At 44.1% G+C, this 17,539-nt stretch overlaps 1 protein-coding gene across 1 annotated transcript in view; it reads right to left on the bottom strand.

Moving 5' to 3' along the window:
* Window positions 1–17,539, bottom strand: part of LOC102083899 (SET-binding protein) — a 311,256-nt gene that overhangs the window by 98,251 nt on the left and 195,466 nt on the right. The window contains 3 exon segments of the mRNA XM_065045110.1: window positions 3,145–4,540; window positions 4,542–6,295; window positions 6,298–6,598. Coding sequence (XP_064901182.1) covers window positions 3,145–4,540; window positions 4,542–6,295; window positions 6,298–6,598 — 3,451 coding nt within the window.

Below are 17,539 nucleotides of genomic sequence, written 5' to 3'. Positions count from 1 at the left end.
TCTGCCAACCACCTCCAGAGATGAATTGTCCTGAGGGCCACCTGTCTTACTGGTAAAAACTGAGGCAAAGTAGGTATTAAGTACCTCAGCTTTCTCCTCATCTTTGTTAACTGTATTTCCTTCAGAGTCCAACAGAGAATGGAGGTTTTCCTTGCCCCTCCTTTTGTTATTAACATATTTGAAGAAGGACTTTTTATTATCCCTGACAGAATTGGCCAAGTTAACTTCAAATTGCACTTTTGTTTCCCTGATCTTTTTTCTGCATGATCTAGCTATTTCCATAAATTCTTCATAAGTAGTCAGCCCTTTTTTCCACAGTCGGTAAAGTCTCTTTTTATTTCTGATTTCATTCAAAATCTCCCTGTTTAGCCAAGCCGGTTGTCTTCCCCGCTGGCTAGCCTTTCGGCACACTGGTATAGCCTGTTCCTGTGCACTCAAAACCACCTGCTTGAAGCATGTCCAACCCTCCTGGGCCCCCTTGTTTTTAAGCATTATTTCCCAGGGTATGCTCTGAACTAGATTTCTGAATAGGCAAAAATCTGCCCTCCGGAAGTCCAGCGTAGAGGTTTTGTTAATGGTTCTCCCTGCATCTCTGAGTATTGAAAATTCTATTATTTCATGGTCGCTATGCCCCAGGCAGCCTCCAACCACTACATCTCCCACCAGCCCTTCTCTGTTTGTAAACAGTAGGTCTAGCGGGGTCTTGCCCCTGGTGGGCTCATTTACCAGCTGATGAAGGAAATTGTCCTCTACACACTCTAGGAACTTCCTAGACTGCCTCTTCTGTGCAGTACTGAGCTCCCAGCAGATATCCGGCAGGTTAAAGTCACCCACAAGAACAAGGGCCGTCGATTTTGAGACATCTGCCAGCTGCTTGTAGAATAATTCATCTCCTTCATCGTCCTGGTTGGGTGGTCTATAACAGACACCCACGAGGATGTCAGCCTTGTTGGACTTCCCCCTGATTCTGGTCCACAGGCTCTCAACCTTGTCACTGCTGACCTCAAGTTTAACAGAGTCGAGTGACTCTCTAACATATAAAGCCACCCCTCCACCTCTCCTACCCTGCCTATCTTTTCTGAAGAGCTTGTAGCCACACATAGCAGCACTCCAGTCATATGAGTCATCCCACCATGTTTCTGTGATGGCAACTATGTCATAGCTTTCCTGCTGCACGATGGCTTCCAGCTCCTCTTGTTTGTTGCCCATACTGTGTGCATTAGTGTACATGCACTTCAAGTGGGCTGCTGATTTCCCTCTTAATTCGGGCTTTCCATCCGTAGGCTGATCTTTGGAGAGCCCAGTTTCAATCCCTTCCCCCTTCAAACCTAGTTTAAAGCCCTCCTGATCAGCCCTGCCAACTTATGGGCTATAGTCCTCTTGCTCTTCCTAGAAGGATGAAGCCCATCTGATTTGAGGAGACTGGGTACCATGGAGCTTGGCCCATGGTCAAAAAACCCAAAATTTTGACAGTGACACCAATCCTTAAGCCACCTGTTGATGAGATGGGCTTTTCTGCTCCTCTCTTTATTTAGTTCCTCATCCATCCCAGCTAGCACAGGAACTGAGGCAAATATCACTTGTGCTCCCGTCCCATGAACTGACTGACCCAGTGCTTTAAAGTCCTTTTTAATTATCTTGATACTTCTTCTGTTGATGTCCTCGCTGCCAGCTTGGACTACTAACAGGGGATAGTAGTCTGAGGGCTGAATCAGATCGGGAAGTCTTCTATTAATGTCCCTCACCCTGGCCCCAGGAAGGCAGCAGACCTCCCTGTGGGAAGGCTTCAAGGAGGATCTGTAGTGTGATAGGTTTTAGAAAGTCATTTAGGTATAGAAAGTCATTTAGGTATAGCAGGTCCTGGAAGTCTTACTTTATAAATATTGTTTTCCATAGTCACGGTTAGTCACTCTATAGCACCAGTACAGGTAAGGAGTGTCTTTAAAATTTGCTTAATAAGAAAAGTCTCACAAACAGTGGCTCTTGTCTCTTGGGTTGCTACTTGCACCCAAGTCTCAGTTTCAGACAATGCAAATGAAAAACTCAAGTTCATCTTTCATTTTCTTATACTGCTTTCTTCACTGCTTACACATCTTTGACTATATCTATAGCAGTAAAAAAAATGAGCCAGTATCCATTTTCTGACCCTGAAAGCAAGCGGATGGCATGGCTTGTATTGCTAGGGCTAAATTTCCTACCCAAAACATGGTAGTCTTATATGTGTCTTGCCAACAGAAAACTGTCCCTGGCTCACGATGCCCACTGAGTCATGCTCAGGTGTTATTTGGAGAGAGTGTACCAGGCACAGGCCAAAATGTGCCAGGGAGCAGGCGAACAGCAGCTCAGGAAAATCATCTGTCCCCATTCAATCCACCAGCACAGATGTTGCTTTTGGGCCCGCAGCTCAATTCATCAGTTCAACACCATTTTAAGATCAGTGCATATTGAAGAGATTTGCAGCCATGTCCACTACAATAAAATTTCCCTCAGCTCTTATCTTAGGATGCAATGAATCACACTCTCAATGTTGCTTCCTCCCTCCAGTGACTATAGGAGGAGCTCATATGACTAGTTTCTACTGGTTGCTAACTTTTGGGTGGCTACAGTTAGATGAAAATCCCATGCTAAAGGATTAAGGACTTCCTCCATTTTAAAATCTGAATGGTATTAAAACCAACCTCGATTTTGCAGGGAATGGAGAAGTCCTAATTAGAATATACACAGGTCAGTTGTTTTCCTCTCAGTTACACTAGTGAAAATCTGGAGGGAACAGCCCTGTCTTGATAGGAAATTCAGATCAGTCAGTGGATATACAAAGCCAGTTATTAGGGTGGAACAAAAGCAAACTTGAGAAACATTATGGTATAGTAAAGAAGATGTGGTAGGATGCCAGAAGACAGGAAGTCATTGGACCCAGCACTCTTACTCTTCTTTTGAAAAATCATCCAATCTACAGTAACCACAAGTGGTCAGGATCTTGTTTTGTGCCTGAACTTGGCAAACTGAATGAAAGCTGTATAGGAGTCAATTACAAAAATCCAGAGAAGTTATTGAATCATAAACATATTTGCTGTAAATGGTCCCTCTTTGTTCAGCATTAAAATTTAAATGCAGTAAGGTAAAACAGAATAAGGCAGAACTCACCTGAAGAGTCTGAAGAATCATAGCTACTTCTGTCATTCCTATTTGTCCTGAAGGGCTGAATGTCCTTTTCCCTGTAAGTTCCAAACCCTTCAAAGCTTCTTTTATTCCCACTTGCATCATTGTCCCACTTCTCACTCAAGGAATTCATTTCACCAAACATGTCCAGGGACTCTGAATTTCCTTTACTCTCAGTATTACCAGAGTATTGCTTTGTGCAAGAGTCAATGGGATCATTGCTTGAGTCACTTTTATCTTTACTTTGTGTCCACTGCTGGGCATCAGAAAGTGATAACATAGACAGTGTATCCACTTCAAAGTTACTCTTTGAGCCTTTGTGTCTGTTTTCACAATGCTGATGATTCTGCTTCTCCTTATGCTTGTTTTTCTCGTTGAGCAAGGAGAGGTCCTTATCTGAGCTGCTTAGACTTTCATTGATTGCATGGCTGGAAAATCTGGTGGACTTGCTAGCAAAGAGACCACTCAGATCTTCACGTGTCCCTAATATCTGCTCATCCTTATGCTTGTGCTTCTGTTTGTGTTTCCTTTTGTAAAGTCGGCCACTTGAAAGGCTTGTTCCTCCAACCTTTGGAGGAGTCAAAGAGGACTGCATGTCTCCAAGGCCCATTCCCACAGGTGTTTGTAGGTGCACTCCATGTTTCACTTTATGCTTGGCAGTGGTGGACATCTTCATATGAGAGCTTGCATGGAATTGGGGTGGGGGCACGGTAGGTCTCATAAATGGGGAAGCCGCTCTGAGTGTGTGAGACAGGTACAAAGGAGCTGGATACTGACCATAATAACCAAGATTCATAATAGGCATTGACATGTAAGGCATTCCATAGGGTGCATAGTAACTCCCACTGGGAATAGAGTAACCGAACCCTTGTAAAAAAGGCACCTTTGTCATGGTGTCATTGGTTTTGGCAGGTCTACCACGCTGCTTCTTAGACTTTATGTCAGAGGTCCTGCGAAGATAGAGCAATGGGTCATACTGGATATATGACACAGGGTAGTAGTGATTGAAATTAATCCTGAAGATGCTGGGATATGGATTTTCATGATAAAATGTGTAACTTCTATGGGAAATCCTGAACACTTGAAACTTATTGATGAGTTCCTTGAGGTCTGCCAGAAACTGGAGGTCATCTCTGTTCTGCAGGCTTTTCCTTTTCCTCTTGTGCTTTGGCTTTTTAATAGTCTCATGAGAGAGAAAGTTATCCACAATGAGATGTTTCTGCCAGTGACCATGCCTATTCTTTGTGCTGGTGTTAGATGGGATAGCCTCTGGATTGTCGAGGATGCAGAAATCAAAGGAGTATCTCTGTTGGGATTCTGAGCTTTTCTCAGCTTGGTCAGAAGTGCTGTTGTTGTCTGTACCTATCCCACTGTCACTCGGTTATGGTTTCCTCACTGTGAGACTCACTCACTGGTGACAGTGTGACTTTTTTCAGAGAACCTATTTCACAGAGGCGGGAAGGTGAATTAGCCATTAACCTGGTTGGAGACAGCTTCCAAGTTCCACTGTGCATTCCTTTCTGGGTTTTTGTAGGAAAAACGCTGATAGGTTGAAGATTTGGCATAGTTTTTAACTCTGAAAAATTTGTCTCAGTGCTTGCAGGGCTAAGGTGGCCATTAGTCCTCACTAACTGTGTTGAAAGTGGATTAATAGCTGCTGGTGACAATGCCACGAGTGACTGCAGGTTGGAAGGCACTGCTGGGTTTTCTGGCTGGCTGGAAATGAGCCTTGAATGCTTGATGGCTGTCTTAGGTTCTGGCTGAGGCTGCAGCTCTGCTCTTGGCTTTCTGCCCCATTTTTTACCAATGTAGATAGTCCCCCTCTTGCTGACATTGATCTGCTTCCCTAGTCTGGCATCAATGGTGGTTGGCCCAGTGCTACACAGTGAATGGGCTTTTGCTTTCAGAGCTATGCTGCTGGAGCAGGAAGACAAGATCTGATTGAGAATATTCTTCCTCTTGAGGGTCTTCATTTTATTAATGGTCTTGATGGTCTTCTTATCCAAGACCCCAAGCTTCCCGACCTTTCTGTGAAACCTGAGTTCACTGATAGACTTGTCCTCTCCCGAGACCATCTGGGCCAACTTGGCCAGATTCCATCTCCTCTTCCTTTTCTTCATTCCTGGAAATTCACAATTGATTGGACTCACTGGGCTGGTGGAGGTTCCTTCATGAATCGTTTCAATAGAGAGCAAAGGTTGTTTCTTTGGTCGTCCTCTTTTTTTCTTGACAGGTGTGATCACAGTAAGACTGTCTGTATTGGTATACAGAGGGCTGGATGGTATGATGGGATAGGCTGAAGGAGGCTCCACCATCAGCTTCTCAGATGTTGTCATGGAGGTCTCCCAAGGGATGGATTTAGGTTTGCTGCAGGTCCATCGCCACTTAGCTGCATGTTTGGAGTGCTGGACCTCAGATAATTTGCCAGCTGTGGGAAGACTGGTGGGTAGGAGAGTGGATGTCACAGCTACAGATTTTCTGAGTCTGGTGGCACTGTTGGGGGAAGCTTTGTTAGTGAGCACACCACTGTCAATAGCTGCTAAGAGGGACTAATTTTCAGTCACTTTCCCTGGCTTTGTGGCTCGAAGATCTTTTTTACTCACCTCTGGTTGAGAGCTAGTCCTGTTTGCTACTTCACTGCTCATAGCAAGTCCAAAATACAGGCTTTTCTCCTGGATAGTTTTCTCTATGAAAGATTTTGTGGATTGCCTTTGTTTCCTTTTGTGGCCAGATGTATCTGTTATTGGAGACTTTACTGGGATAGTAATTTGTATGTGACTGCTGTCTCTTTCACAACTGCTAGCAGAAGTGGGATTCTGCTTCGAGGGTGATGTATCCAACACACTGTCCATAGAGTAAGAATCCTTTTTCCCTTCCATGCTGTCATGGGGTTTGCTGTCAAATGCTTTTTGAGCACTTTTCTCCCATTCAATGTCTGCAGTTTGGATGGCTTGACTTATCAAGTCTTTTTTGCTGGACTTCTTTGTACTCCCAGTAGGATGATCAGGGGCCTCCAGCTTCACACCTTCCTCTTGATCACTGAGAGGCAGAAGCCTATTGTGTTCAGAGGTGCTGCTGGGCTGGGTGGCTGCACTGATGTTGTTGGATGATGGGGCTGCACTGCAAATGGCAATCTACTACTGTCTGACAGCTGCCCCCACATGATGCTGGTGCAGGATTTCTTTGCTTGGGATTTGCTGAAGGAAACACCTGGGTCCAAAGTGGAGACCTTGGTGGCACTAACTGCTTCTCGACTGGGTTCTGTGTTGATGAAGCAATTTTGAGAAACAAATCTAGTATTGGAGTTCTCTGACCAGTCAAGATGGTGCTGGTTGATACTTTTCTGCTGGTGCTTTGATTTTAAGGTGTCACTGGTGAAGTCTTTTTGGAGGCCCAGATCATAGTGCAGAGGAGAATGTTTTTGTGATCTGTCATAAACCTGGAAGGTAGAAGAAAATAAAGAGAAAAAAAAAATATCGCTCCACTCATAACCCCTGGTTGCAGCTCTTTATTTGTACAGTGAATGACAACTCTTCTTAACCAATGTCCTTGTAAGGGATAAGAACCTTTATAAAGTCTACTCATACATGAACCAAATTTGCATTTAGATTCATGTACTGTAAACATGTTTTGTTTTCCCACTCTAAAAACAATGGAAATATTTCTATAAATTCTAAATTGCTAAAGGAACATATTCTATTCATTTTTAATTTAAAACACAAGTAAAATATTTCCTTTCAGTGGATGAATGGTGCAGTTCAGCCTCCTGGTGAGAATCCCTTTTTCCTAAAAAATGAACCCTCATAGAACTTGATGCTCAACAACAGCAATTAATCTCATTTTGTAAACAAGAAAAATGCAAAATTATCTCAGTTGAAACAAACAAGAGGAAAACCCATGATGCCAGAATCTGCAAATATTTACTTGCATACATTTCCACATAGAAGTCATCTCCACAAAGTTAGTGCTTAAAATCATATGCATAGCATCAAGTGTGTGAGGCACACTTGGCAGGTTCAAGATTTGCATTACTCCCTTTCTATTTTAATAATTTGCTATTTGCAATGTTGGTAAGAGATATTTTCAATATGATTTCTAACCTGACAGCAGGTCTTCAAGCTGCAGAAGTTACAGTAACGGTAGAATTATGCTGAAGACTGTTACAGAGCAAAAGAGAGTCTACTTTTTTTTCTTGGTGGGCCTCCATCAGCTAAATAAATTGTTTGCTACACCTGTAACCTTTGAAAAGTCTCTTGAGGAAAAAAAAAAAAAAATCTTTTTTTACTTTATTTAACTTACCTCTTCTAGCCATTTGTTTTCTCCTATTACATTTAGGAGGTTTTTTTGTAAAGCTCTGGATCAAACTGTGCAACTGATTTTGTATACCTCATACTTCAAACAACTGTTCTTAGCAAACTGTAATGACACAGTTTTGAATGCCAAATAAATGATGAGAGACTTAAATGTGTAACCAAGGAAAGAACAACAGAAAACAACTGCTAAGTGTCTTGTGTTTCTGCAAACACTGTTACAAATTAAGTTTCTATCAGCAGCATTACATTAGATGCCCATTCAGGGCGTTTGCAATGGAGGTTTTGGGGCAAGGAGCCTGTCAGCATAAGAGGGTTTTGAGCAGGGAAATGAGGTGTCCCCAGATCTGAGCAACTTCGGAGGGATATGAAAAGTGCTAAACACCCCCAAGCCCATGGTGCATTTTTTAGTGACCAGTAAACATACATGTTATTAGCAAATTGATGTTGAGATATCCTTCATGTGGATATAAAAATGGGCATGTGGCTTTTCTGGAATAGGCAATAATGATTAAGCTGTTCTGGTCCATCTTCTGAGGAGTAATCAGGGGCTCAAATCCTGTGGATAGTTCAGCTGTTGTGCACATGGATCAGCCATGCTCAGGGAAAGCAGAGATTTCCAGGAACTGTGGAGTGAGAAAATGAAAGCACGCAGCTGCGGTGGAGCTGCAGATGTCATGGGAGAGTGACACCTGGTTTCTTCAGACTGAGAAAAGAGCTGAAAGCATAAACAGCCCTCAAGGAATGAATCAATTACTCCTCCACCTCCTCCTCACAGTGGCCTCCTGTGTGCAAGCGACTCAGTGCACAGCAGCCATGACCAATAACCGCTCATGCCCTCCTTTGGAAAATGGAGCCCACCTGCATCCACATCCTTGGGATAAGGCCAGGGAGGTGTCAAAAGGAAATCAGCAGCACTGGCACTGAAGTTTGATAGTTTGATTTTTTTTTTTTTTTTTTTTAAGTGATGACAAAGCTCCTGAGCTTAATTTTACCTCAACCATTTGGGCCTCCTCCTGCCCCCAAGCCAACAAGCCTGGTATGCTGTTAGCTGGCCATGAGGAGGTGTGAGGGAGATGGCCATCCCCTGGTGAGATCCCAGCAGGGCTGGAGGTGGGTGCCCTCTACCCAAGCCTCACATGAAACATCATCTTCCTGAGGCACCATGATTTGTGACTTGGAAAAGCCCTGGAAATGATGGCTGAGGCCTCCCTTGGACCTCAGGACCCACACTGAGGCAGGGCCTGTCTCCTTCTGCATTATGGCTGCAATCAAAGCAACTCATACACCCACTTAACTTCCAAAATGCTGAGCTGTGAAACTAAATGACCTGAAAAATAAAGCCGGTTACAGCAGTGTCACGGAGGCACCCCAAAGTCAGTTTTAGGTGGACAATAAGTTCCAAAATAGACTTTATTCTAGCTGGAAAAGTGTAGCAAATAAACCAACCAGGAAAAGGGTTTATACAATTATTTAGCACTCCAACAACATAAAATACAGGTTCAGATATCAGTTGAGGAGATTATTGGGGTACAACAACATAAGAATAATGAGGATCCACAACATGCATGCATTTACTCACAAGAAACAAAACCAGAGGCCTCTCACTCCAGGCTACCCACAAGAAATAATCACTCGCCTGGGTTAGGCGAGGGTTTACACTTGCCTGGTGTGAGAGATGGTGGCTCTCAGCATACGCTTTGAGTGTGTGTGAAAGATGGTGGTCCTTAACACACGGCATAAGTGTGGAAGGCCGAGATATTGTAAATTATTTATCTCAAAGCTTGCTTGCTAAAATAATATGCTTAAGGCCTACTTGTTACAGAAAAATACTTGTTCATGCTGCTTGCTTAATTTGGCCCGCTGTAAAGGCCTAAATACAGTGAATTAAAGTGCAAAATGCGTGATCGCTGTGAATTGCTAAAACTCAAAGAATGCTTGAAACTTGTGCAAGCTCAAGTGAAGCTCCAGCGATATCAGCCACCAACATCTGTGACTAGGCCTGCATTGTGCTCAGGCAATGCCCACCACCAGTTGCCATAAAATGACCAAGTTATGAATTGCAATTGTGGCCATCCACCACCAGGACCAAAACCTGTCACCTGGGACCAGCGGACCTAAGACCCAAGTGCTGCCAGCACCTACTGGGACCTGGACTCTGATAATGGCACGACTCAAGACCTGCAAAATGCCAGCGCTACCGAGGCCTGAAACCTGAGAGCTGCCCCACAGGAGACAATGTTTGGATCCCTGGCAGTGACTATCTCTTGCTTATCTTCTCACATGCTTGCTTAACTTTCCTCCTAATTTCTCCCCCTTTATCTCTGTTGCTCTAGCTTTAGGTGTGAAAAGGAAATAGATATACTATGTCTTTAGGCATAAAAATAAAATAAGATTGTTTAGCAGCATCTGACCTCGTTCGTGTCTTAATCTCACTCTTGGAATCATTTTTGAACCTTCCTGAGTCCCAAATTGGACCAGGAGCCCATACCTGGTTAGGAAAGGACTGTCACTTGCCTGGGTTAGGCAAGGACTCATTCACGGATATATCCAGTAAATAACCACTCACCCAAATGAGGAATTGAGGCGCTTTCAATCCCAGGAAGTCTCCTTAGATGGCGTCCCAGTCTAAGGGGAGAGCTCCAAGAAGACCACCCAAAGAGGGCCTTTGGCAGGGACCCTGTTTTATAGCCTGGTCAGATCTGGCTGTGGGCATTACAACATTGTCCAGAAGCTTCACAGCTCCTCTGGGCACCTCCTTTGTTAATGACCCTGTCACAGAATCAGAGAATGTTAGGGACTGGAAGTGACCTCAAAAGATCATCTAGTCCAATCCCCATGTTGGAGCAGGAACACTTAGATGAGGTTACAAAGGAATGTGTCCAGGCGGGTTTTGAATGTCTCCAGCGAAGGAGACTCCACAACCCCCTTGGGCAGCCTGTTCCAGTGTTCTGTCACCCTCACTGACAAGTTGTTTCTTCTCAAATTTAAGTGGAACCTTTTGTGTTCAGTTTGTGCCCATTACCCCTTGTCCTATCATTGGCTGTCACCGAGAAGAGCCTGGCTCCATCCTCGTGACACTCACCCTTCATATATTTGTAAACATTAATGAGGTCCCCCCTCAGTCTCCTCTTCTCCAAGCTAAAGAGACCCAGCTCCCTCAGCCTTCCCTCATAAGGGAGATGCTCCACTCCCTTCATCTTCTTGGTTGCCCTACGCTGGATTCTCTCCAACCGTTCCCTGTCCTTCTTGAACTGAGGGGCCCAGAACTGGACACAATATTCCAGGTGCGGTCTCACCAGGGCAGAGTAGAGGGGAAGGAGCAACTCTTTCGACCTACTAACCACCCCCCTTCGAATACACCCCAGGATGCCATTTGCCTTCTTGGCCACAAGGGCACAGTGCTGGCTCATGGTCATCCTGCTGTCCACCAGGATCCCCAGGTCCCTTTCCCCTACACTGCTCTCTAATAGGTCATTCCCCAACTTATACTGGAACCTGGGGTTATTCCTACCCATATGCAAGACTCTACACTTTCCCTTGTTATGCAGACCGGTCAGCCTCACCTCCATCCCTGGGAAAGTAATGGAACGACTTATCCTTGGTGCCATCCATCTCAAGGCATATCAAGGATAAGAGGGTCATTAGGGGCAGTCAACATGGCTTCACCAAGTGGGAAGTCATGCTTGACCAACCTCACAGCCTTTTATGAAGATATAACGAGGTAGATAGATGATGGCTGGGCGGTGAATGTGGTCTACCTTGACTTCAGTAAAGCATTTGACACAGTCTCCCACAGCATCCTCGCAGCTAAACCGAGGAAGTGTGGTCTGGATGATCAGGTAGTGAGGTGAACTGCGAACTGGCTGAAGGAAAGAAGCCAGAGAGTCGTGGTCAATGGAGCAGAGTCCGGTTCGAGGCCTGTATCTAGTGGAGTGCCTCAAGGGTTGGTGCTGGGGCCAGTAATGTTCAACATATTCATCAATTACTTGGATGAGAGACTAGAGTGTATTATCAACAAGTTTGCTGATGACACCAAGCTGGGAGGAGTGGCTGACATGCCAGAAGGCTGTGCTGCCATCCAGCAAGACCTGGACAGGCTAGAGAGCTGGGTGGGGAAACCAGGTTCCAGTATAAGCTGGGGAATGACCTATTAGAGAGCAGCATAGGGGAAAGGGACCTGGGGATCCTGGTGGACAGCAGGATGACCATGAGCCAGCACTGTGCCCTTGTGGCCAGGAAGGCCAATGGCATCCTGGGGTGTATTAGAAGGGGGGTGGTTAGTAGGTCAAGAGAAGTTCTCCTTCCCCTCTACTCTGCCCTGGTGAGACCACACCTGGAATATTGTGTCCAGTTCTGGGCCCCTCAGTTCAAGAAGGACAGGGAACTGCTGGAGAGAGTCCAGCGCAGGGCAACAAAGATGATTAAGGGAGTGGAGCACCTCCCTTATGAGGAAAGGCTGAGGGAGCTGGGTCTCTTTAGTTTTGGAGGAGACTGAGGGGTGACCTTATTAATGTTTACAAATATAGAAAGGGTGAGTGTCACGAGGATGGAGCCAGGCTCTTCTCGGTGACAGCCAATGATAGGACAAGGGGTAATGGGTACAAACTGGAACACAAAAGGTTCCACTTAAATTTGAGAAGAAACAACTTCTCAGTGAGGGTGACAGAACACTGGAACAGGCTGCCCAGGGGGGTTGTGGAGTCTCCTACTCTGGAGACATTCAAAACCCACCTGGACACCTTCCTGTGTAGCCTCATCTAAGTGTTCCTGGTCCAGCAGGGGGATTGGACTAGATGATCTTCTGAGGTCACTTCCAATCCCTAACATTCTCTGATTCTGTGATTACCATGGGCTCCCTGGGAGGAGCTGCTGCAGACAGAAAATTCACCACTAGCTGAGGCAATGCACATACCATCATTTCAGCAACAGCTGGATGCAGCAAGAGTATCATGTCCCCCATAATTGGAGAGGATCAAATTTCTCTGCAGCAGTGAGTGGGAACCGAAGAACGGTTAAACAACCTGTGGTACAGTATCACAGGAGCCTTCAAATTGCATAGGCGAAGAATCAAAAAGAGCCATGTAGTAATGACAATCCCGTTCCTTCCCATGCCACCTGGTTGCACCATTACTGCTCCACATATCAGGCTCTGTATGCATAGTGATATAGGCAACATATTGCTATCTTCAGGATCAGTGGTGCAGAGACCAAATCTGGGCATGGCGTATACAATGGCACGTTTACACAGCCCCTCTACTGCACAGAGCTTCTGAAATTCAAATATATCCAAACCAGTGAGATATGCCAGGATTGCTCTGCCATTGCTTAGGTGTATGGCAGCAGCTGCTGGACACTCGAGTAGCTATCCAGGAAGATAATGGACCAGGAGAAGGTAATCTGATAACAGGCAACTGTCAGGGACTGAGACTTGCTGTATGGCCATACTCAATTTCTCTGCAATGATATAAAGACTGATAAATTCACTCTGCCTTGGGAATCTTCTACTCACCGATGCACTACAAAGCTTCCTAGCTAGTATGTGGTCCAAGGTCAATCAACATTGTCAATCCAAGTCATCTTGCAGTGGGAACATGACTGGGGCATCTAGGACACATCTACCTCCCTGCGGTCCATAGAAAGACAATGACAGACTTTCCTGTGCTGAGGAACCTGTCAGAGGCACCCACCCCTTTCCTTGTTGAGAGAGGGCATTTAAGATGGCTAAGTCTCTGTGACAACCTTGAAGCACTCCCCCCATGCTTAGCAGAACAAAGACCTTGTTATGCCTTAAACGTCTGGTTTTTGTTACTTTGGGAGGAAGAGATAGATGACACCTCATCTTATCTTTCCCGAAGTTTTATAGCCATAAAGACAGACACCTTGGAAGATAAGGACAATTAACAGTGTTGCTGTGAAAGGCCTCATGGCCTATTTGGGATGACAGAGATGAACCATCTGTCGGACAACCAACTACCAGAAGAAACCACGAACCAACAGCTACCCCTGACCGGCAAGACAACTCACTTCTGGTCAATACCATGAACTTTACCCTAGTTTGAAGACCCCAGACCCATTTCCAGAAGAGTCTTCCTAATTAGCATGAAGAGCAAGCAGAGGGAGGAGACGAACCGCCTTCTCCTATCTTGCATGTAAGTGAACTGGGTTATAAAACAACCTCACACATGATGCAGGTTGGCGGTGTGTAAATCTTCAACACGTCCCCCCCCTCCGGTGGTCGTCGCGGGACCGATGTACCTGTGGAGTGGTGATATCTTACTCTCCCTCTCTGTCTCTCTCTCTCCCCCTTTCTCTTTCGGATATCTTAGTTTTCCTCTTCTTTCTCTCTCTTCCTTTTTCTTAAACATATAAAGTAATATCATTTTAAGTTCTGCTGCTAAAGTCTTGTTAAGTTTTGCATTACAGTTTACTAATTGTTGCCAATCCACCGTTTTTAGAAGGGCTTTTGCTGTCAATGTATTGATAAGTTTTGTGGTACTATAACATACTTTTGCCAAGTCACTGATTGCTGGAATTTGTATACTACCATGTGCTTTTAGTAAATTCACAATTGGACCTCTGGAGTGATTGTCTGTCATTCACTTCGCATTGCTGCGCAGAATTACCCAGAGTTAACTCACACCTGGCCTCATCTGTTGAGTCAGGGCGCGTGTCGCGTTCAGAGTTAGCTCATCCTTCATCCCATCTGTTGGGACGGGACAGTCTCTATGTTAAGCACCACAGTTGCTCACCTCAGATGTGGGCTGAGCATTGCTCCATGTGTCTTGGAGCACACCTCTATCATGATGACAAGCTCATCATCTTGAGTAACAGGGCTAGACTCAAGGAATTTGGATATGCTACACAGGAATCTGCTGTTAACAGGATATACAAGAGGTATAGGTCTAAACCAACACCAAGTGATGAAGTGAATTTGGAGTAACACCAGAAAGACTACAGGACAGGAAGAAATGAAATATTAAAGTGTTTTTAATACTGTCTCCACATGCTCAACAAGGATTTTCTCAAGAGTCTTTGCTTTATACATGCTCTGTGATGTACAGCATTTTTTCCAGATCTGATCATTGCTTACACAGAAAGAATCAAATTGCTATGGCAGTTGAATTAATCCTTTCAAATTGCTCATTTCTGCTTTTATTCTTAAGATGTGAGGCATGTTAATTCCACCATAATCTGTGAGATTGATGAGACTGTACACCAGAGTAACTCAGAACACCATTTGGCCCACCTTTACCCACATCTGTGCCCTTAAGGAAATGAGAGTGATGTTCTCAGGTCCTCATTTCAAAACACAGAATCCTTCACCACCATGGGAATACAACTCAAACAGTAACTGACTCATAAATGATGCAAAGCAAGTACTACCACAAAACATGTCTCTGCCCTATAAATTAAGGGCTGCTGTTCTACAGCTCCTACACGTCCCACAGAGGGATGCATCTTTACTTGGGCATCTAAAAATGAGATACCTGAATGTGAGCAAGTCACCATAGGCTTCCTTGATAGACAATAGAGAGGAACATGTGCCCCAGAAGACAATTTGCATCACACTAAAACAGACATCTAAGGCACGCCAAATGAATTGCTCCCTGGAGATGCCTGTTTCTTACTGTTGACTAAAAAGAGAGCCCAGGGTGACCAGTTCAGCATTAGGCATCTAACTTTAGACATCTAAAGTTTTGTGAAATTAATCACTCACATAGAGGGATTAGTAGATCATCTATATTTTATATGCCATAGATCTTTAATTTTCACCCAGTTACTCTTTTGTTGATGTGTCAACCTTGAAGCACTCCCCCCATCCCAATTAAAACAAAGAATGATGTTGTGCCTTAAACACCCAGTTTTTGACACTTTGGGCAGAAAAGAGAGATGGCTGTGGAGGCAGACACCTTGTCTTTTCTTTCCCAAGGTTTTGTGAAACAAAACATAAATTTTTAAGACAGAGGCAATTAACAGTGTTACTGCCATGAGAATGACCTAATTGGGATGATAGAGATGAACCATCTGTCTGACAACCAATTACCAGAAGAAACCACAAACCAACAGCTACCCCTGACGGGCAAAACAACTCACTTCTGGTCAGTATTGTGAACTTTCCCCTAGTTTGGAGACCCCAGACCCATTTTCAGAAGAGTCTTCCTAATAAGCATGAAGAGCAAATAGAGGGAGGAGACGAGCCACCCTCTCCTATCTCACATGTAAATGAAATGGGTTATAAAATGACCTCATGCATGACATGAGGTAGTGGTGTGTACCAAAATCTTCAACATGTCCACCCCCTTCCAGAGGATGTCACGGGACTGATCAACCTGTGGAGGGGTGATATCTTTCTGATATCTTAGTTTTCCTTCTTTCTCTCTCTCTTCTTCTTCTTGAATGTATAAAGGTAACATCATTGTAAGTTCTGCTGCTAAAGTCTTGTTAAATTTTGTGATATAATAATATACTTTTGTGAAGTCACTAATTGCTGTAATTTGTATTCCACCAAGTGCTTTTAGTAAATACATAACTGAATTGGACCTCTTGAGTGATTGTCTGTCATTCACTTCACATTACCGTGCAGAAATACCCAGAGTTAACTCACACCTGATCTCACCCGGTGAGACAGGGTGTGTGTCACGTTCAGAGTTAATTCATCCCTAATCTCACCTGGTGGGACAGGACACTTGAGCACCATAACTTTTGTCTGAAATGTTTCCTGCAGAGAGACCTTCAGTCTTGGAGACATCAAAAGATGAATTCATCACTTCCCCTGGTCCCTTGTTTTAATGATTAACCACTATCACTGTGAAAAACACTGCAGCTTCTAATTCACCCTTGGTTAATATTGCATTTCCCTCTGCTATTTTGAAGAGATTGCTGTATTTCCTTTCTAGAAGTGCTGATGCAGTTTCAGATCACTAGGTCTGAAGGCCAAGTGGTCCAGCCTTTCTTCCCTTTCACCTATCAGAAAACTTGCTTCCTTTTTACATTGAACTATGATATTCTTTAATAAGACCACTGTCTTTCCATACCCCAGCTTCCCAGGATACGAAAGAATGCTGAAAATTTTAATAAATTATGTCTCAGCATCTCTTCAAATAAATATTGCTATGCACCCATTGGGAACAGAGAAACTAAAGGGCAGAGAGGACAAGTAACTGACTCAGCTCTAAAGCAGAGATGGGAGCAGATCTCCTCTTTCCTGATTTATAACAATGTCTTTTAAGCAGTTGATTTCAATTAGCACTCTGCCACCTTCAGTCACACCTTTTTTCTTTTCTACTGCAATGGGACATACACGGGTTAAAGAGGAGAAATTTTATCTTCAGTGCTTGGTTTCCAATAACCAAAGAGCACCTTTCTGTTCTCTTTATGTTTGCTCCAAAAGAAAAGGGTTCCAGTTTCTGACTTGGGCTCCATAGTGTTACAATATAAAAGCTGCAATACTTGACAAGTTGCAATCATCATCTGAGGTGGGCTTCACTTATTTTTACCTCTACATCAGTAACCACACCAAATCTAAAAAAAATCCTTGCATTTGATGAAATGAGCATTTGCAGAAAGAAACTGGGCAGTAAGGAGGGCAGTTACCCAAATCACTAACTGCCGAGAGAAAAATTCCATCAGAGTTCCAAACCCGAGCGGACGGAGGAAGGAATGCGGTCGACCCAATATGAGTGATAAGCATACCTCGCTTTATTGAGACACTAAGCTGGTTTATATAAGACTTACAGTAATTATGCCTACTTGTCATCTATTAATTGGATAGCATACAATAATTATGCCTACTCGTCTTCTATTAATTGGATAGTATACAATAATTATGCCTACTCGTCTTCTATTAATTGGATAGTATACATAATGAGCTCAACCTTCTTGTGGTTTCTCTGGAATGCAACCTTCTCACCCTGCTAGAGATAATTCCCCAGCTTGTTTATCTTAGACGCTCAGCTAACCAGAGAGCGACCGCTCAGTACTTTTCCACTTATACTGCACCAGACTCATGCTAACTGAGGCCTACTCATGCTAACTTAGAACAAAATTCTCCTGATACAACGGATCAA

The sequence above is a fragment of the Columba livia genome, chromosome W (assembly GCF_036013475.1).
Source record: "Columba livia isolate bColLiv1 breed racing homer chromosome W, bColLiv1.pat.W.v2, whole genome shotgun sequence".
Lineage (NCBI taxonomy): Eukaryota > Metazoa > Chordata > Aves > Columbiformes > Columbidae > Columba > Columba livia.
The sequence above is the reverse complement of the archived record's forward strand: the minus strand, read 5'-3'. Positions and strand labels throughout refer to the sequence as shown.